The sequence below is a fragment of the Lepisma saccharinum genome, chromosome 23, assembly GCF_977018435.1.
Source record: "Lepisma saccharinum chromosome 23, izLepSacc3.1, whole genome shotgun sequence".
NCBI lineage: Eukaryota > Metazoa > Arthropoda > Insecta > Zygentoma > Lepismatidae > Lepisma > Lepisma saccharinum.
The window spans coordinates 62919012-62940086 of NC_139251.1; the positions used below are offsets into that span (position 1 = coordinate 62919012).

General features: G+C 38.2%; 2 protein-coding genes across 3 annotated transcripts in view; both read left to right on the forward strand.

Moving 5' to 3' along the window:
- mRpS28 (mitochondrial ribosomal protein S28) overlaps nucleotides 1-10533 on the forward strand; it is a 34883-nt gene extending 24350 nt beyond the window's left edge. Inside the window, exons 3-4 of one of the 2 annotated variants that reach the window (XM_083144303.1) lie at nucleotides 3377-3587; nucleotides 10436-10533. In XM_083144303.1, coding sequence (XP_083000429.1) covers nucleotides 3377-3545 — 169 coding nt within the window. In that variant the 3' untranslated portion in view covers nucleotides 3546-3587; nucleotides 10436-10533. Of the gene's footprint in view, nucleotides 1-3376; nucleotides 3708-10435 lie in introns of those variants that run through there. The other variant, XM_083144302.1, reaches the window with a different exon arrangement.
- Nucleotides 10534-19843: 9310 nt separating this feature from the next.
- On the forward strand, nucleotides 19844-20398 carry LOC146005531 (histone-lysine N-methyltransferase SETMAR-like). Its single transcript, XM_083144780.1, has one exon. The coding sequence runs from the start codon at nucleotides 19844-19846 to the stop codon at nucleotides 20396-20398; it is 555 nt and encodes a 184-aa protein (XP_083000906.1).
- The last annotated feature ends 677 nt before the right edge of the window (nucleotides 20399-21075 follow it).

A 21075-nucleotide genomic window follows, 5' to 3' on the forward strand; every position in this document is an offset into this window, starting at 1 on the left:
ACAGTGGAAAGAATCCATAATTGTTCCTGTGTTTAAAAAAGATGATAAAATGAACTGCAATAATTACCTTGGAATTTCTCTACTCTCAACAACATATAAAATATTATCTAACATTCTTTTAACAAGACTAACCCCATATTCTAATGAAATTATAGGTGATTATCAATGTGGATTTAAATGTAACAGATCAATTTTTTTCACATCAGACAGACACTTGAGGAAAAGTGGGAATATAATCAAAATGTCCATCAGCTAATCATTGATTTTAAAAAAGCATATGATTTGGTCAAAAGAGATAAATTATATAATATATTAGTCAAGTTTGGAATACCTAAGAAGCTTGTTAATACGATAAAAGTATGCACCAGTGAAACAGAAAGTAAAATTCGTGTGGGTATTAATGTGTCTGACAAATTTACAATTCATGATGGGTTAAAACAAGGAGATGCATTATCTCCATTGCTCTTTAATTTTGCCTTAGAATATGCTGTTAGGAAGGTAAAAGAAACTAAAGAAGGACTAAAATTAAATGGTGTGACTCAGTTGTTAGCATATGCAGATGATGTAGACTTACTGGGGGATATATAATATATATATACATATTTTACATGGCGTTTCCATGTGTGTCTTGCATAGACCAAACTAACAAATCTCTAAATCAATATAATTTCGCACGTATGGCATAACCATCGGCACTTCCTTTACCACAGAGTTAGCATAACTATCTCTGCGGGCCTATCCTCAGCTTAAATGATATTCCGTTCATTACAAATGTGTTTCCTTACGCCTTCACTCCTTCTTTTGGGCATCAATTATTCAATATGGAAATATCCACATAATCAAAGCTTTTTCTAAAAGGGGATTTGGGACAGCAACAGGGGCTGGCTTAACCAGATGCTACATTATTATATCCAGTTTAGCCAGCATAAGTGGACTAAACTTGAGGAGACATTCCTCTTTTGTCGATCAATGGGGAAACACTGGTTTTTTTTCTAAAGCCCACTGGCCTTTTTTATAGTCGGGGTAAACGTCCGTGGACGTGGACCCCGTAGCGTTGGAAAATTACACTGCAACGGTCTTTTGAAAGACATCTAGCTCCCCCAACCGAGGAGGTAAAAAACAGGGGAATCTAACATCCAGCAAAGCATATACACTTACATGCAATAATAACATAAAAGTACACTCATGGAAACATATTACTTAACCCTACACCTCGTAGCTGGCCAGCAATTAATTAACATATTACCAAAACCAGTAATGGTCAATCCGACCATTACAAGGCCAAGACTAAGATGGAGGGACAACGTTGAGATGGAACTAAAGGAAATCGGTAGGAATGGAAAAGAGTGGATAGATCTTGCTCAGGATAGGGACAGATGGAAGGCCTGTGTTGCTGCAGCCATGAACCTTCGGGTTTAAGAATGCTAGAGAGGTTGTTAGTTAGTTGATGTATTCAATCAAAGTAATGTTTCAGTAGAATTTATAATCGGTTAAAATGGTGTAGTTTTATCGGCCACAAAAATTTGTCCTTTCCATCTATCTTTCTCACTTGTGTTTATTATATTTAAAAAAATAATAATAAGCCCTTGGGATGCAAGGCCCCAGCCGCTCACCCACCCATTGCTACGCCTCTGTTGTTATCATAATTCCTCCCATTGTCACGCTAAACTGTCAGATATGAGAAGTAAAAAGAATAAACAAAGAAATAAAAATGCATTCTCTGCAGTGGTGTCAGGTCCGATTCTCTTTAAAGGCACCTTGTAGACTTCTGATCCAAATTTAAACTGTAGGTCCAGTTCTGATTAGCCTATCATGAGCATACAGTGGACTTCTCGAGCCTGTTAAACAAGGTGATAAAATAACAGAACTAATAAGTCTTGAATATTATTAGGCATAATAATATATCCAAAACATGGCAGTTGGGTATGGGCAATCGCCCTCCCCGTGGATCCGCACCTGGCTCACCCTGGATACTTTACGTGCTTTGACTCTCCCTACGCAGCAATCAAGTACTGTTCAGTTTCCCTTATTAGTATTACCTTTGCATGTGAAGTGAATATTCTAAAACTTGGTTATGTGGGATTCTAAATGTGTGTTTAGCTGAAAATAGAGTACCTTCTTACACGTTGACACACACCCTCTGCCTTTTTGGCAGGTTACTCCATACACGTCTTATCAGACTTGGGTTTGTAGGACCAAACTCCTGCGTGGTCTGTTATGTAGGACTTGTTTGTTTTTACCCAGAGTGATTTGAAAATATTATTATTATTATCTTATTTAGAGCTTTATTGAAGCTTCCGATGATAAACATAAACTTTTTTAAACAGACAATTAACCTGATATGGCTTGTAAGCTGAAACCTATTAGTTATACTTCAGTTTGAAGCCCTGGTCTCATGGTGATGCGGAGAAGTGCCCTTTCGGAGTCTGGGTTAGAAATATCCACCCTGGCACCCCTAAGAGTGCGGCAAGATATTTGTCCAAACATCCCCTGAATCACCAGCCTTTCAGCAACCAGGAGAGTCTCCCCACAGTTTACAGAGCTTTTGCCTTTTTTATAGAAAATTTGTTTACATTTTTTTCAAGACGACGCTATAGTTGAATGTTAGGCACGCACAGGAGATGTACTATGTAGAAATTTTTCAGTGAAAAATGCAGGCTCGACCAGGACTCTAACCCAGGTAGCTCAGTGGTTGAGCAATGGCATGGTATGCCAGAGACCCGGGTTTCAGTCCTGGTCGAGCCTGCATTTTTTGCTGAAAAATTTATACGATGCTATAGTTGTTTATACATCCTCATAGTTACATATCTTTTACAATGATTTACAATTTTCTTGTATTTTAGAAAAATACCAAATCTTTTACATTATTTTTTTAGTAAGAAATCAGTTGGTAAACCTTTACATATATGTTATTAACAATAAAGTATTTTTTAAGCAACTTTTAAAGAAAACTGAGTTGACCACAGATTATTTTTAGACAGATGACTCGGATAGCATTTGAAAAACGTTCAGTCGACTATGGTGACATGATGTATGTTCATGTATATTAATTGTGCTAATGAATTGGTCTAAAAAATATTGGTTGTTTATCTGGAAAAGTTAGGAAGTTTTGTTTTTATGACTTTATAGACACCCTGTGACAGGAAAAATGTGCAAAAATAAGAATACAAAAGTTTCAAGTGAATAAATGTACATGTTCTTATTTACTGCCTATTTTGGTGCCTCTTTTATTTCATAGTACCTTTTTATGTGTATTTTTTCATTTGTTGTTACCTATTTTACAAGATTTTAGTGTGTACACCCTAGTTCGAAATAACTGATATTGTATCGAAACTACTATGTACTCACTATATGCCATATGTACTTTTGTTTTCAGTGATTACGTGAGGGGAGCAAGGGTCAGGTTACGACTCAAGGATTTAGAACTCTCTTCAAGATTCCTGGGTGCTCCGAGAGATCTGACGTTACTTGAAGCTGATGCAATATTGTTAGGACTCATTTCAACACCAGTAAAAACAAAAGAAGCCACATCAGAAGTGCAGTAACGCACTCTAATTCCAAAATCTAATTTACTTACAATATAGCCGGTATGTATTGACACACACAGTGAAATTACTTGGAAGATTATGAATGCTATGTATTCATTTGATTTAAGATTTATCTGAGTTTAATTTTTATTATAGTCATTAAAGAATATAGAATGTTAACATGTTGTTTTTTTTAATTTGTTTATCACATGATTCATCACCCACTGCAAGTAACTATTATAAAATATTTTCGTAAATCCCTGTGAAAGTCAAGAATATGTCACAGGCAGTGACGTGCACTGAGGAGTAGCTAGTCTAGCAGAGATAGATCAATCGATCTCAAATCTCTAATTATTTTCAAATCACAATATTTATTGTTTTGTTGAAGCCACAGTTCATATGACACACTTTTTCTCATGCGCTTCTCGTCCCTCAGTGCTTTCAGCGGCCTAGCTCGCTCTTTCTCCGCCTCACAGTTCCAGGTAGAAACGGGGTTTCGAAGGGAAAGGGAAGATTTCTGCCTCTACCTCCCTTGCCCCCGCTCCAATGGTTGGAAGCCCGTGCTTTCAGGTCCTCCAGTCTATCTCCTATAGGACAGATAGGGGATTGGATTCCCTTCCCTTCCTTTGTAAATCCTCTAAAAAAAAATTCTGCAGTACTTCTGTTCTCTGTATTAACACTACTTTTTACACGATGTACAATATGTATGTATAATATGGGATGTACTTTTATTATTTATGCAACTGGAACGTCTTATGTGTGGACAAAAAAATTATGCTTTTTTTAAATATGGAATGATTAAATAACAAATATTTGCTCATGCTCACTCTTGCTCTCGTTTTAGTAGTGTTTTATTTAAATATACTAATCTCTTGCCCTCCAATAAAAAAAATGGATAAGCTAAACATTCATAAATACGGATGTATTTATTTGGGCAAGTGAACGCACGTTCTAATTCTCGTTGTTGGTTTGGTTTATTTTACTTCGCTTTTCTGTCACATTTGGTTATCGCGAAAATGAGGATGAGTGATGATATGATGAAACTGATGAACGTTCCTCACAAAGAACAATTCAGGCCAGAATTTGTGACGAGCGTGCATTCTTGTTCTTATGTGTTGTACTCTGCCTGGAGTGAATAATGAAAAAAATTAGAAATGAAAAATGTATCCCAGAACTCAAAAAGCCAAATGAATATCATTGAAGAAAGTAGAAAAAAGGTTTGTTTAAAGGTGTGTTTTGTTACCCATCGCTTTTTCTAGCTGTATAGATTTAATCGCAATAAGTAGTAGCTAAGAGCTTGGAAAGTCGTGAGGGACAATCATAAACAGAGAATTCTAGGCTCCTGATTTCACAGTGTCCTGCAGATGCACTGGGAGGAAATTATTTGTATTTTCTTCTCTCTTCCATCGCTTTACCTAATTTCTGCCATGACTATGAACGTTGATTAAATTAAACGGGTGAAGAGTGTTTGCAAAGAAACACTCATGCAAAGGCCAGGGCTCGAGCCCGGATCCTTCAGTAAGGAGATCGTGAGATGGAAAATTAGGGAAATCAAGCAATGCACATTTTTTGAAAAAACGTTAATCATATGTAAAGATGGTATTTCAAAAATTCAATTAAAAATTACTACTCAGGAAAAATGCAGTTGCTTTACCAATACCCACGTATCCGAATGGTTAGCACCTTCCTCACATGTTTGTTGTCGGCCGACCTCCGTGGGGGAGTGCAAGTGGTCCCGGATCTGTACCCGATGGAGGTATTGGTTCGGATCCCACATTAAACTATAGGTCTAGTCCCGATTAGCCTTTCTGTGTATAAAATGGACTTAAAACGTCAAATCAACCATCAAATCAACCAACCGTGGGAGAGTGGTTACCACAATGCACTACAACACCAGGAGTTCCTGGTTCGAACCCCTACCTGGACATGGGTGTTCTTTGTGTTTGTCCCTTCATTAATTTTGTCGTATCATCTTCGCGATTAACCAAATGTGTCAAAAAAGCGAATCAAATCAAATCATTCATTAATTGATTGATTGTTTGGTTTTTACTTCGCTTTCCGTCATATTTGGATAATCGCAAAGACGATGCGATAAAATTGATGAAGGGACACACAAAGATCACCCATTGCCAAGCCGAGATTCAAACCCGGCATCTCTGGCTCAGTAGTCAAATCAAATAGTTTTTGATTTTCGAAAGTGGGTGGAAGTTATGTGTACAATTTTTTGTAGTCATTCCTAACTTTGCAATTTTTCCTGTATTTGACATTCTTCATTTAGGAATACTGGACCCTAAAAGGGGAGGGGGGATTATGACCCGTTGGGCATGCTACTCATTGCTACCCCAAGTGTCGACGTCACCGCACGTCACTGGTCACAGGCACCGAACACTGATTCTCTACCTATATTTAATGCCATATATTTATTGATCTGAACTTCTAAAGTCTTGCATGAATACAAGAACCAGTTTGGTGGCCGAGCAGATTAAGTGGTTAATTTTCATCTCTCCAGTTCTTGGGTTCAAATCCCGGCCTGGGCATGGATGTCCTTTGTAAGCCTCCCTTCATCAGTTCCATCTAATCATCACTCATCATCATCGTGGTAGCCTAAAGAGGCAGAAAATCAACACTAAATAACCAAAAAACCTACAAAAATGTATAAGTAGAATAAGCATAAAATTAAGATGCAGTACAGTATCTTTAAGGACAATAGGTCACCACTGAGCATTAAGAACCAAACAAGAGGTAGATAGATATGCATGCACACTTAGGAAAGTATTATTTTTAAAGTAGGAACATGTTACTTAATATACAGGGTAATTCAAAATGATTGTTGGGGTTTCAATATTTTTTCTGGGCAGTTCATGAAACGTATGGTATTTATAAACATGCCAATTGATGGAGACGCTCACAAAGTTTTATTTCGGTACAGACAGTGCCCAGCAGATATGCATTTGGCCATTACGATGCAGGCATTAGAAAATGGTGGGTCATGGCTCTGAGAAATATTTTTTTTGTGCTTGAATTTCATCAAAGTCCATCATTTACTGTTGTCCAATACACTTCTCAGAAAGTCTTCCTTCGTCGGATATTGAAGGTTCCATTAGTTACCTCTACAAAATACGCCATACTGTTGGTTGTGGCATACCGAGTTCCCTCTGATTTTGTAGGACTCCATTGAAAAGCCTCTCTCAACTGGCCCACTTGTGCTTCTGGGTTTTCCTTTATGCAGGCATCCTGTTTTCTGTCACTGGTGAATGGAATTTGTCATTGAATAATGATACCTGAGCATGATGACATTCGAGCACAAAAACCCCTTCTCACTGTTGTTACTTGCCATCTTCCAAAACCTGCCTCCTAGTGGCCAAATGCATGACTACAGGACACTGCCTATTGTGAAAGAAAACTTTGAGAATGTCTCCATCTCTTCATCTGGTTATAAGTGCAAACCTGTAATGGGTACTCCTTCCAGAATCAGTTCCCGGTTATTTTGGTATTGCAGGAACTTCACCCAAAGGTATAGGTTTACGAACAACCGATTGGCTAAGAGCCAAATTTACTTGAAGGAATGGGTAGGTTGACCTCAGATACCTGCCTTACGGCAACAGGATAAAGTAGGTTGAAAAGTTTTTAATTTGAGCTCTGAAACAAGTTTGTTGACAAAATGTCTATGTAACCCAGCCAATATTTACATTTATCTGCATTTATATAATTACATCATGTAGTTTTGGGTTTTACAACTTCTACATAAAATAATTAAACTTGATATTGACATACTGGAGTACTGTATGGAACCACTTTCACTTGCTCATAGTCGTTCAAGTCTCCCACGCTCAATATTATAGAATCAAATATCATTTCAATGTGATAATAATTGTGGAGATATGCAGTAAAAACTGCATATCCCGTAACCTCTATAAGAAGGAAACCTGTAAATACGAAAAAATGTCCCCAGAACGAACCGATTTTATACCTGAACATGACCTGCTTAAGGTGGAAACTTCCTTAACATGGAAACGGAACACCATTTAAAGACCCAACGAGATGTTTTTATTCTCAGTAAGATGGAAATTTCTTCCTTTGTTTTTTTCGCTTGCAAGAAAACAATGCAATACTGTAAGTGGAACATGCCTCTGTTGCCACTCGCTTATCGGTAATATTGTCGATATGAAAGAATGCGCTACAATACTCATAGCTGTTACGATTCCGTTTCTTTCTTTCATCTCTTACCCTCTTTCTCCACCTTTCTTTGTCTTTTTCTCCTCTGTTCTTTCGTCATCTTTCTATTTTTCTTCTTATCGCTCTTTGTTTTTTCTTTTTTTCTTCACCTCTCTTATTCAATCTTTCTCTCTCCCTCTATGCACATCGCGCTACGACGCCAGGGGTCCCGGGTTCGAAAAGATACATAAGTGTGTACTGTACGCTCTTACAGTGCTGTAAAAAGTGTACCAACATGTTGTGTAGTTACATAATTGTAATCTCTGCTATGCTTATTGCGACTGTATCGCATTTTTATTCATGCATTAGTACTCTACATTATAAGTAATGCGAAATGTAAATCTGTCTTTCCATTATTTCCTGCAGCGCTCTATACTGTATTTAAAGTCAACCCTGTGTAAGAAGGAAAACTGTTAAGACAGAAAATTTTGCTCGGAACCATCATGTTCCGGGATAGACAGGTTTTACTGTATATGCAAAAATCAACCTTGGTAGTTTCAGCCGTTAATCATCTATTTCATTTTCATATATTGCTATATATTGGTATGATAGACTAAACTACATTTTAATATGGGGATGATGACTATGTTCACGTAAGTTTCAATTTCTGTAACACACCACCCTTACCTGGGTTGCTTCTGGTAGGAAAACCCCAAATAAACAACTAATTAGGCTTGTTTGTTCTGGGTTCCCATCCTGTTCCTCATCAGAGGACCAAAGGATAAAGTGACTGGCAAGAACTTACAGAATTAACATTTGCAGGGTGTTGCTGAAAGTCACTTAATGAGCTTTATACATTTATTTACACTATAGACGGGTCTCCGATTCTTCGATTTACATTCTCTAATTTACATTATACTCGTACACAGTTTCTCTAATGTGGGCCACACGGCAGAACTGTAGTGTAGAAGCCAGCATCAGCGGAACCACTGCTATGCTATATAAACTTGTAGGAGGTCGCTGAAGTCTGTAAGATCACTCTCCACCAGCTCTCACCGAATCTCAAGTTTCACACACACTGTCCTGTCCTCTGCCAGAAGGGCCATATTTATACTCCCTGGTCATGTGGGTAAGGGCGAAAGTTCAAATTCTATTGGCTAATTTGAACTATCCTCTTGAGAACCCAAGGAAGAACCAAGAATACAATATGCTTTACAATTGAAAATAACTAACCCTTATTGACGATCTGACCAGATCACACACAAATATGAAATAAAAATACAACAAATGTTGATTTTTCTTTTCTTGTTGCATATACATCGAAGAGTGTAGAAACTCATGGGTCGTCTGACAAAAGTCTGCCTCGCCTCTAATACTCTGAAATCAGCTGTAGAATAGGACAGACATTTGGAAATTGCCCATTCCAGCAATTTGTATTTTGCCTTTAATATCCACAACACGTCATACATAGACATTCCTTGTGGTAATATCAGAAGTGTTAATGTCTCTCTGATAACTGGTTAACTCTTTAATGAGTGTTTTCTTCTAAATATATAATGTGGACATATGCATAACAGTGTTCAAAGTTAGTAGTCACAATTTTCAAAAGTTTTTTTGGTTTTGCTCCTGTGTAAATACTCTATTAACCTTTCTGTGCATAAAGTAGACTTTAAGAAAACACAAATCAATCATTCAATTTTACAACTTTTTGTTTTCATTTAGATAGTTCGGCGCTCAGGGCCGCCTCCTGCTGTCCCCTAGCTACGGTTCTGAACTTCAGGAGAGTTAAGAAAAGCAGCTCTTGCGAGCGAAGTCAACAAGAAAATTTTATGAAAAGTATTTTTATTTGCATACAATTTGAAGTTCTGGCTGGTAATTGCCCCCTGCAGGTACACTTGGCCGTCAATGTTTGTACCCCCTAGAACTCATTTCCGACCAAGGTTGGGGGGGGGGGCAACGCCCCCTATGGTTGCCCCACTGCATTTAATTTTAGTTTGATCAAAAATGCAGTTATAACACAGCTATAACAATAGAATAAATTTAGCAAAAAAGGAAGCAGTTATACAATGGATATTCTCAATGTTACATTGTTCTAACATAGTGCTGGCCCCCGTGGCGGAGTGTTAGCACATTGTGCTATGACACCAGGAGTCCCGGGTTCGAATCCTGGTCTGGGCATGGACGTTTGTGAGTGTCCGTTCATCAATATCATCATTCATCCCCATCTTCGCAAATTAGCCGAAAGTGGCACAAAAAGTGAAATAGAATAAAGCAAATCAATCAATCAATTGTAACATAGCAAACTTAACTGTCAAACAAGGGCCTCCCTGATGGCGTAGTGGTAATGTCGATGCCTTCTAATCAAAAAGGGTTCTGGGTTCAATACCTGGTGGAGCACATGGCACAGTGGTTTGGATCTCACTTTAAACTGTAGGTCCAGTCCAGGCTAGACTTTCTGTGCATAAAGTGGAGTTTAAACAACAAATCAAACAAATAACTGTGAAACAAGTAGTATGTTTTTATTATTATTTTATTACTATTATTTCAGATTAAGATTGTTATCAATTTTAACTATAGATACCAAATATCGTGAGCCAATTTAAAATCATTATATGTTTTACAAAGATTCTTGATGTCTTCTCACTACATCAAATTTTAAATTCAGGGTGTCTACCAATCAAGAATGTTTGCTGTCACAATAATTGTTTCATTTTGTTTATTTTACTTCTTTTCTGCCCCCTTTTGACTAATAGCGAAGATGAAGATAAATGGTGGTAAGTTGAGATGGATGAAGTGACGTGAACCCCACAGAAGAATACGCATGCTGTGAGTGCAGAGGCCAGAGCCTCGCTAGTCAGCCAAATGCTGTACAGGATGCATTATTAAATAAAGCAAGTCTTATTCTCTTGTTAAAGTACAACTTCAGTGTTCATCTTAACAGGAGTCGAATAAAGGTTAAGAAAAATGTCAAGAATTTTGGATTTGTTATTTATTAGACACCCTGAAATTTACAGTGTCCAAATCTTGTTCGTACCAACTAGGTTTAATGCATTAGGAAAACGCATTGTGCTAAGATGGGTGTGGTGCTTACTGTGACTGGTAGAATGTGTATTTCACCTGGAGAGTCATCAGTAGTATGGTTATGTAACCATATTGTCATATTAGTAATATTGCTATTACATAGAGGGTCTAGCACCTTAAAGTTATAAAATTTAAACTATTATGGCTTTCAGAAGGAATACACATGAAGAATGCAAAATTAAATATGTGAATATTTTTATGTGCTAATGTAAAATACAGAAAACAATCAATGTTAAAGAATGACTGAAGATATCTAAATTAGAAAATTAATTCCTGAGTGACCATTTTAAGATAAATGTTTTTGAATGGCATTTAAATAGCTCAGCCAATCCATGACTTCCGGGTAGACAATCACACACAAATCTAAATATTTTGTGAACAAAGACATTGAGCTCATCTATATCATCATAATATTCAGAAGGAGGACATTGTTACTGTCTGAAGAGAGAGCTCTGTGAACAATGTTGTTTTGGGTCAATTCATGAATAAGAGGGAGTTCCGGGTGTGACTCGCACGGCGTTAAAAGCTTCACCTACCACCATACAACTTAAAACCTCTGAATTTTTACAACTTTTTTGTTGTTCATCATATTTTTTTGGTGAAATGTAGATTGTAACCTTTCATTTCATCTGTTTATTATAGAGGAAACATTTTTATTTTTACTGTTATTAATTTTTATGAAAGTTCCGGGTGTGATCTGTCAAAGTTCCTTGTGTGACCTATGTGAATACCTCATTCGTTAACCCCATTTAATGCCATAATACTTTAACTCAACAATATGAAAGGGGAAAACAATCTCCTCAACTCGTAAATGTTAATAACAAGCAACTTTATTGGTGAAATTATAATTTATGGAGCATCTTTATCACTTTTTGCATTACTCTTTGCTGTTAATCTGTATTCTTAAAGCCATTCCAGGACATGTAAGTATCTAATTAGTAACTCCTTTGTGTCCTGCACTGTGGCCATGAGGTTAAGGTGTCAGGTTTTGGGTTTGAGCTAGGGACGCACGTTGGTTCGAGTCTTCGTGAGGGAAGAGTAACAACTTTTACCCAGAGATTTCGGCCAATGTATGGGACCGTTGGCCACCCACCATCGTGAGACAATTAAGCACTATGAATGAGTAGCATAACCTGGTCATGGAAATGTATAACAATGACTGGGTGTTTGTCGTGCTAACCACACGTCAGCCCGTGACTGATTGGATGATCACCCACCTGTGCTAAGGCATGTGACAGTAAGGCCGGCAGTCAGTAGGTAGGCCTTGGCTCTCAAGGGCTGTTGCACTACTGGTAAAACAAAGGAGCTCCTCGATACTACAATATTTATTTTTATTGAAAGTATACAGAATTCTGTTTAACCGTTTCATTTCAATGGGTGGAGGAGAAATGATCTCTCTTATGTCATTCACAGAAATATGCCATTCATTTTGAGCAGCAATATATTTCATGCAAGATTTTCCAAACGGTTACAGAAATGTAAGTTTTAGTAATTTTTTGTTAGAGATTCCTGACTGACAAACACAAATGTATTTCTTCTTCCTGTTAGTTTTGTCACTAATCCATTCCACGATCATATAGACATCTGCCGACAAGAGCTCTTCATCCGGTTCAATGCCTGGGAACTGAAATAAGACTCATCAGCCAAGGACGTATTTAGGGGGCAGGGGGGAGGGTCTGGACGCCCTTGAAAGACTTACTATGTACAAAAATTAAGTAATGATAATAAAATAACTAAAACTAAATAATGAAAATGTACTTGTTGTTTAATCGAGTGTTATTTATTTCCGCCAAACGTATTGGAAGGCAAGGTTTATATTGTGATCTTATGACTTTGAATGACAGTACCAAAAATTATTTATGTAAGATATATTACTAAACGTAACATTCATAAATTATCACCAGGAACTTTAATTTGCTTCCTTCTTGTTGTTGTTGCTTTTTACAAAATTTTGCCGATCTTAACTACACGTTATCTAGATAATGAATACATTCTGTTATATCACTATTCTTAAACAGTCCTTTTACCCATTTATGTAATAAAATTATAATATTAATTAATTTGAAAATATGTAAAGGTAAAGTGCTCCCCTGTGCTATGCACCATGCCATGAAAGCATATAGGGGGTGTGGGGTTAGGGCCTCACACTTCCTTGATCATGGCCAAAGATGGGGGTGATGTGATCAGCACCGTTCCCCTGGCTTCCTTTATGCCCAAGAGTTTCCTCCAGGTACCCACTTTAAGATATGTGCCTGTCATCAGCATCTGACAAACACATCTGCAACATCCAGGACTGAGACATTATGACTGGCTAGTTTCTGTATTTAGTTCATATCACACTTGATAATCTCTGCAGGCTTTCATACTTCCAATTTATCTTTCTAATCAAGGTGATATAACCTGATCAGTGGCGTGGCGTGGGATTTTTAAAAGTGTTACTGGTTATCAGTAGGACATTTAAGGGAGGAGCCGTAAGACTTGGGTGCCCCCCCCCCCCTGCAATGTCTTCCAAGTAGTTCATATAATATTAATCTGGTACGTCTGCAATTCAATACTAGATTTTGGTAAAGTTATTAATCAGGAAAAAAAATGTTGACATAGGGACTGAAGTGAAATCGCAAACATTGGTTGTTGACACAATAATACGTATTTTGATACTTACAAACATCGAAGGCTACTTATAGAGCAGATCAATGCGACGACTCTTCTTTGAGAATAGTTATATGATGCTGTGGTCCCAGGTTTGAATCTTTGCTTGGGCATGGACGTTTGTGATGTCGATTCATCAATTTCATCATATCATCACTCATCCCCATCTTCGCAAATTAGCCAAAAGTGGCACAAGCGAAGCAAAATCAATCAAATCAAATCAAAAAAGTTCTATGATGCTGTCATAAAGTGAAGTTTTTCATTTGAATTTGAATTTATGGGTGCATCATGGTCATGGTCCATGTTATTCACACCTGAATTCCACACTTTTTTTCACCCGAAAATAGAGTACATGGCCAACAAAACAGTTTCGACAACTGCGCACATCCACATAACCACGTATAGTCGCTATACCACGAAACATTGAAATGTCGGTCATATCCAGCAGACGACTTTTTTTTTAAATCATTCAAAATAGGCTTTGACCTCCCTTTCGCCACAATTTCGCTTTTTTCTGCAAAAGAACGAACCGAAAGATTGCTTCAAAATATCTTCTATCGCACGATTACACACGCTGTTCAGATAGGATGAACCTGCAACCTCGGAACTGATCAAGCTCCATAAATTAATTGACCATGCCCGAAAACAACATAAAGACGAAAGACACCACTCACAAAACTCGCACTGCACAGTCCCTCCCGCAAACCGTTGTTTACTTTTGTAACACATGAAGCACCCAACTTGCCCCTCCCCTCTCAGCATCGGCCCTTCCCCAATATTTCCTTCGGAACCTGCAAGAAGTCCAGTTCTACTACTGGTGCCATCTTAGTTCTTTTGAAAGCAGATTTGCCCAAATAGCGAAACTTTTCGTTTCTAATAAGACGTATGTAGAGTAAATGTAGTCTTCATCTGTTTCCTAACTACTCCCACTCCCATGTTTCGCTAAATCCACTGAAATCTCATTTCTGACACCACTACTGTTTCGTATATTTTATGTCCCTTGCTACCTTTAAGGCTTTCGCTTTATAGGATAATCATGACGATGAGGATGCATGGTGAATTATTGAAATAAAATTATTATTTCTTTGTGTATGTAATTATTAATTTTTATAATTATGTAAGTAAAATAATAACAACAAACATTGAAATAACCATTTCTTGCTGAGGATTCGAACCTGCGACACCTGACCCTTCAGAGCATGCTAAAATAACAATCGGGAAATTATGCTTCTAAGTAATGTTTTCACCCAAAAACAGTTCTACCACCTCAAAAACATTGCTTCAATCCGAAATTATCGCATTCCTGCGACAACATATGTCAATCTCAATCGGCCCTTTCAACAATTATCACAAATTCCTATAACCGAAATAATATTATATGTGTGAAATATAGAATTTTAGGTTGACATTTTTAGGAGGACAGCGGACCCCTTGACCATACCCACCCCTCTCCTCTCCTTCTTGCCCATGATGTCGAAGAAGGACAAAGAGGACTTTCGTAATCGCTGATATTTAGAGTAAATGCAAAATATCACTTGGTAGTTTGCTTTTCCCCCATTGTGATTTGTTTTTTAAAATTTTGATTTGGTGATTTAAGTCCACTCATGCACAGTAATGTTAATCGGGACAGTTTAAAGTGGGATCCGAACCACTTGTGCCTCCACCGGGTATCGAACCCGGGATCCCTTGATTGCAAGGTGGCAAAGCTACCACTGCGCAAACGTTCCCCAGTGTGACTGGACACCTTCAGAGTAAGATAGACCCAATTAGGCGACTTAGCTCTTTTCTGTCAATTGAATATGGCAACACTGATCTGTATCCAGTAAGAATCACCGGCAACTGCGGCGGCTAAACAGTCATGCCAATAACCCGCCTCCTCCTCCCGCCGTAAGAGTCTTTGCTGCGATGGAAAGTCTTCCTTGGTTGGGCTCAGGACCCTTTCCTCATGTTGCCTGAGGAGGGTACCGGATCAGTCCTCCTCTTCGCTTTTGCCGGTGTCAGAAAAAATGTCAGTCTGCAATGTTTACTTTACGACAATATTACCAGCTTATGTACGTAATAATATTTTAAGACAGGTTCTTCAATTCTTTATATTTTGGTGTTACCTGCGGTAACAGCGGCTACATGCACGCCACTCCTCTGAACCTGATACACCACTTTTAGTGACATGTGGTACTGTAGTTTTGAATATAAAATACTTGTATGCAAAATTAATGCTTACAGTAAGATAAAGAAGTCAATTTTCATGTAATTTGATGCTACAAAAGGTGAAACTTTTACTTAAATAGAACTGTAAGCAGAATTCTATTAGAAATCTGTGTAACTATTTTTAATCTAGCTGGGAGTAATAAAATAGTTATCTAGGCTAGTCTAAATTTTGAGCTTAGGCTTACCATCTACGATATAACTGCCAGTTTAAATTATTTTTGTATATAGCCATTGAATTAACCTGAAGATAGTTAAGTCACATCCAGACAATGCATTTTGGTCACACCTGGAACCCTTATTTCACTGTTAAAACTAACTGCAAAGACAGGATAGGCCTTGAGTCATGTTGGGGGAGTTATGAAACTGATGTGAATGTTTTAAACTGATTACTCGTTTTCATTTAAATGAAATTTCAAGAGAAATTTAGTTCCAAGTGTGACTTAAACAGATCAATCATTACAAAGAGCTCTGGTTCAAAGATTACTGAAGTGAAATTTCAAGGGAAATGAAATTTCACATCAGCTGCTTCTTACCATTATATTATTGTGGCAGGAAACGGCTTAGCTGTTCCTGATACTGTTTCCAACTAACGACTTTTTGGTACATAACACCCCCCCTTGATGTGCGTTACTGAAGCCGTACTTAAAGCTAAAGCATAATTGGAAATTTAAAACATTTTTAGATTAGTTCATCGAAATATAGTCTTTAAGCTTAATGCTGTTTAAATAGTATTTGGACTAACTTTATTTTTTGAAGTGGTAGGATCATGTTGTCATTGATTGGCTGAGCTGCTAATTTGTTGTTGATTTTTGTTATTTAGTGTTGCTTTAGTGTAACTTTTCTGCCACTTCTGGCTAATCGTGATGATAAGGGTGAGTGGTGATATGATGAAATTGAGGAGTCGCTCACAAAGAACACACATACCCATGCCGGGATTCAAACCCAGAACCTCTAGTGTTGAAGCGTATTGTACTAACCACAGCTGCTACTTTATACCAGTGGCACAGACCCGTAGCTAGAACTGATCTCCAGGGGGGGGGGGGGCTCACAGATTATCAAGGGGGCTTTGTAAACCAAGTCCATTTTTCAAAAGTTTAACAGTATTAAATGAAGGTAAGTTATGTGTGTCGGGGGTCATTAAGTTAATGTAAAATCTAAAATTTAGAAATATCATACAAATACTACAGTTTTTTTCTATATCTTCTAAAACATGTCTTTAAGTGCTAATGACTGCTGCTGACACCATCCCTTACTACACACTCCATACTATTTTTGATGATAAAGATATTTATATCATACATGTTAAAATATACAATATTCACTTCAATCATAGTACCTACCTTACATTCCACCCCCGGCTGAAGCAATAAAACTCCTCTTTATTCCCACAGCTTGGGATCTGTTGACATTTGATGCAGATGTGGAAGGAATGTGGATGATGACGTCAAAGTCACAGATTTCTGTCAAAGGAGAGGCTTCAACGGGGCAGGGAAGGTACAGATAAAGAAGCTCCCCTATGAAAGAACTTTCTAAAGTCTAGAGAATCTTCTAAACACTTACCGCTGCTTAGACTTATGCTCATAAACAAGATGAACGAAGTTGTGAACAAAATAATATATTCTGTATACATTTTCACTCTTCACCTCAAACAAATTAGAATACAAAATAGTTTCACCTAATGTCAAGGGGGCTGGCGGCAGTGCTCAGTCCCCCCCCCCCCCCCGGCTACGAGCCTGCAGTGGCATATTCTGAAAACTTGGTTTTCTGCAACAATTCTTATATATTGTATATTAATTAGATATAATAGAAATTAAACACCAAAGCAGGTATGTAATTAAAACAAAATTAGAGTCCGACACCTTCAAATTTTACGGCAATATCTGTAGCAGGTAAACCATGCAACGTGGCACAATACGCCACTGATTTGTACTCGAACTACATTTTCGATACGTCTATCCCTACAAAAATGTGAAGCACAGTACTTAATTACAATTTCTACTGTTACCTCTGTAGATAATCTGTGCTTATAATATCCAATACATATAAAAAAAACTGTTCTGCAAAATTAAATTAAAATAAGTTTGAACAACTATCGTATCTAAACTTTGAAGGTTAATGAGGCTTGGCTTTTAATTCTTAACACATGATTCACTTAATTACATTGATTGCAAAAAAAAGAAAGTAAGTTTGAAATGGGAGAGCTGACCTGACCTGGACCATGGGTATTATTGCTAATACTTGTTCTGTTCAGAAAAAAAAACATAAAGCTTGGCTCCTTACCTGCAAGTAGATTCCGCCATGAATATGGTCAACATGAGAGTTATTTCCGCTAGTGTTAAATGAGGAATTTAAGGTGAAGTCGTTCACTGGATGCCCTTTGGATATACATTATTGCTTGGGATTTCTTGGTGCTAAAGCAGTGGCTAGGTTGTAAGGGAGATTTCACACCAATGCGACAAGCGACACAAGAGTTTCACACCAAAGGGGCAAGCGACACTTGCTTCTCTGCTCATTTCACATGATGTCGACATCAAGTAATGATATGAATATAATTGTACTAATTTGTTTATTAGAGGTTCAAAAATGTTGTAAGGCTTATATAGTTTAAATATAGGCTTGTTCTGCTGAAGCATTCACTGTGCATACGCGAACAACAAACTAAGGCAACCCAATGCATGGTATTGTGAAAGTGGTCCAGTCCGAGCAACAAGCAATATGTGCAGCTTGCCGTGTCACTTCGGTTTGAATGGTTCAATTGATTACTAAGGGTTGTCGCCTGTCGTTTCAGTGTGAAATCTCCCCAAGAGCAATGCAGCAAAACAAACTCAGAGGCTCAATGGTAGGGTTACCAGACATGTCCTGTATCTTGAGCATCACATAGTTTGAATTAAGAAAAATGCATGTTTCAGTCGAACGTAAAAAAAACAGGAAAACGTTGATTGATTGATTTGCTGTTTTAAGCAGTGGCGGCTGGCCAAGTGCAACAAGTGCAGATGTTTTCACCTAATTTTCAAATTAATATTGACATTTTTCATTTGCTTGTTAAATTAACTATTTCCCAGCAGAACGCACACGATAATACTCAAATAACACGCCGCTCGGCGCTACGCACGTATTGAGTTCGTCCCAACCCAAGAGCAAACACCGCTAGGTTGCGGAAAACTTAGCCGGTTGTCATGGCAACGGTGACGTCACCTAGCGTTGGCCTTGAACGGGTGTCGCCTTCTAGATGAAGCAGTTCTCTCGTCGGAGAAAACATCGCATCCAGTGCTTGTGGCAAAATCTTCGCGTTCTCGCGAGATCTTGTTCCGCGTGTGTGTTTCGCGTTTCCTATCGTGTGTTGTGTTCATGTGTTGAGCTGTGGTTTCTACAATGAACCCAGTAAATGACTTAGTGTGTAATTTGTTGCAGACACCATTTTCCAGATGGACGGATGAAGACAAAAAAGACGTTTTAAATTGGGGGCACTGGCACTTACTATTTGTTTTCATTGCCTATAAATATACTTCTTCACCTGTTATTTTAGGCACGAGCCGCTACTGGTTTTAAGTCCACTTTATGCACAGTAAGGCTAATCGGGACTGGAGCTACAGTTTAAAGTGGGATCCGAACCACTTGTGCCTCCACCGGGTATCGAACCTGGGACCCCTTGATTACAAGGTGACGACGCTACCACTGCACCATCGGGGAGACCACAACAGGAAAACATCATGCAAGTTACAAGTCTATGGATTGCAATCCCAAGCTCAATAGCGAAATTTATTTTGATTCAGAAATTACAAAGAAAAAAGTGTTATTCTAGAACAAAGGCTGAAGCTATAATCAATGAAGTTTTGGGGCCACATTTTGTTGACTTCGCTGTTCAATGCCTGACTGGAATTTCTTCTTTGTGGTTTATACCAATAGAAATACTCATGGAAACATCATACAGGGTCCGTTCTGAATGTATCCGAACTGTCCGCAGCACGGCACGAGAATCGGTCGAGGGTTCGGGTAAGCTGTGCCAGGTGGCGGTGGGGACCTTAACCTTAAAAACAAGGCCTCGCTCATTTGCCTGCGAGCAGTGGTTGAGGTGCAATCGCTCGTGTTGTGTACATGGAAAAATCGTCGCGTCGAGAATTTGCAGTTGGTGGATTTGGTGAAAATGGAGTGCACTTTGGAACAGTGCTACGCTGTGAAATTTTGTGTTAAATTGAAAAAAAAACTTTACGGAGACTTTAACCATGCTAGGGGAGGCTTACGGCGAGGAAGTGATGTCCCGCACGCAAGTTTACACATGGCACACGTCCCCCGCATCCCCTCATCAAAAGAAGGCCCGAATGTCAAAATCAAAGGCGAAGGGGGTCGTGCACAAAGAGTTTGTATCTGCTGGGACCACCGTGAATGCAGCTTACTACAAAACAGTGCTTCAGCGTCTCCGACAGAGGGTCCAGTGCATCCGGTCTGACATCGTTGACAGGTGGGTGCTTTACCACGACAACGCGTCGGCTCACGCAGCGCTGTTGGTAGGTGAGTTTTTTGCCAACATACACATGTCAATGCTGCCTCATCATCCCCCTTACAGCCTGGACTTGGCATCGGTCGACTTCTTTTTGTTTCCAAAAGTCAAAAGAGTGCCCAAGGGGAAGCGTTTTGCGTCAATTGAAGAGGTTCAAGCTGCCACGACCGCAGCATTAAAGAGGGTGTCAGTCAAGGACTTCCAGGACTGCTGTGAACAGTGGAAAAGTCGCTATGCTCGCTGTATTGAGGCTGAAGGTGCCTACATTGAAGAATATTGACAGCAGTTGTAATTGTCATCAATAAATTGTTTGCAAATAAATAAGTTCGGATACTTTCAGAACGGATCCTGTATAAGATGTTTCCCATTCTTATTCAATACTTTGATTGTAAAGCAGGGAGTATACGAAACAAATTTATTGAACTAAAACACTCCCCAAATGAAAGTTCAGCAACCATCAAGTTAGTTAATGACATTATGTTTCACATTCGTTCAATATTTGTTTGCCATTCCAGGTCATAATGCAAATGTTGGGAGAATATTTTCATTAATCTCGGCACAATGAACTGATGAGAAAAATATGTTTTCATTTATTCTCTATAATGTTTGGTGCTGGTTCAGTATAATTTCAAACAGTTTGACTGTTCAGTTTCATAAGTATATTTTCACTAAACCCAAAATTCAAGAAAAAGTGGCTCCTCTGAGAAGTATGGCTGGTAACATGCATAGTAAGAAATGTATTGTTTAGTACTGATTACAAGCTTGGGAATTTTATTTAAGAAATAATTTAAAAATATCTTTTTTCAACTGAAAATGTGTCAATTTTACATTCTTTGCTAATGTTCTAGTAATGTTTACTATTTACTGCTAATGATTTGTGACCTACATTTTGGGACAGCATATCCTACTTTTCTCCTGTATTGATCTGGTAACCGTATTCAAGAGGTCTTAGGTTCC

Excerpts from the sequence above, each read along its gene's own strand:
- LOC146005531 (XM_083144780.1), top strand. The coding sequence starts at position 19,844 with ATGCTAGGGGAGGCTTACGGCGAGGAAGTGATGTCCCGCACGCAAGTT.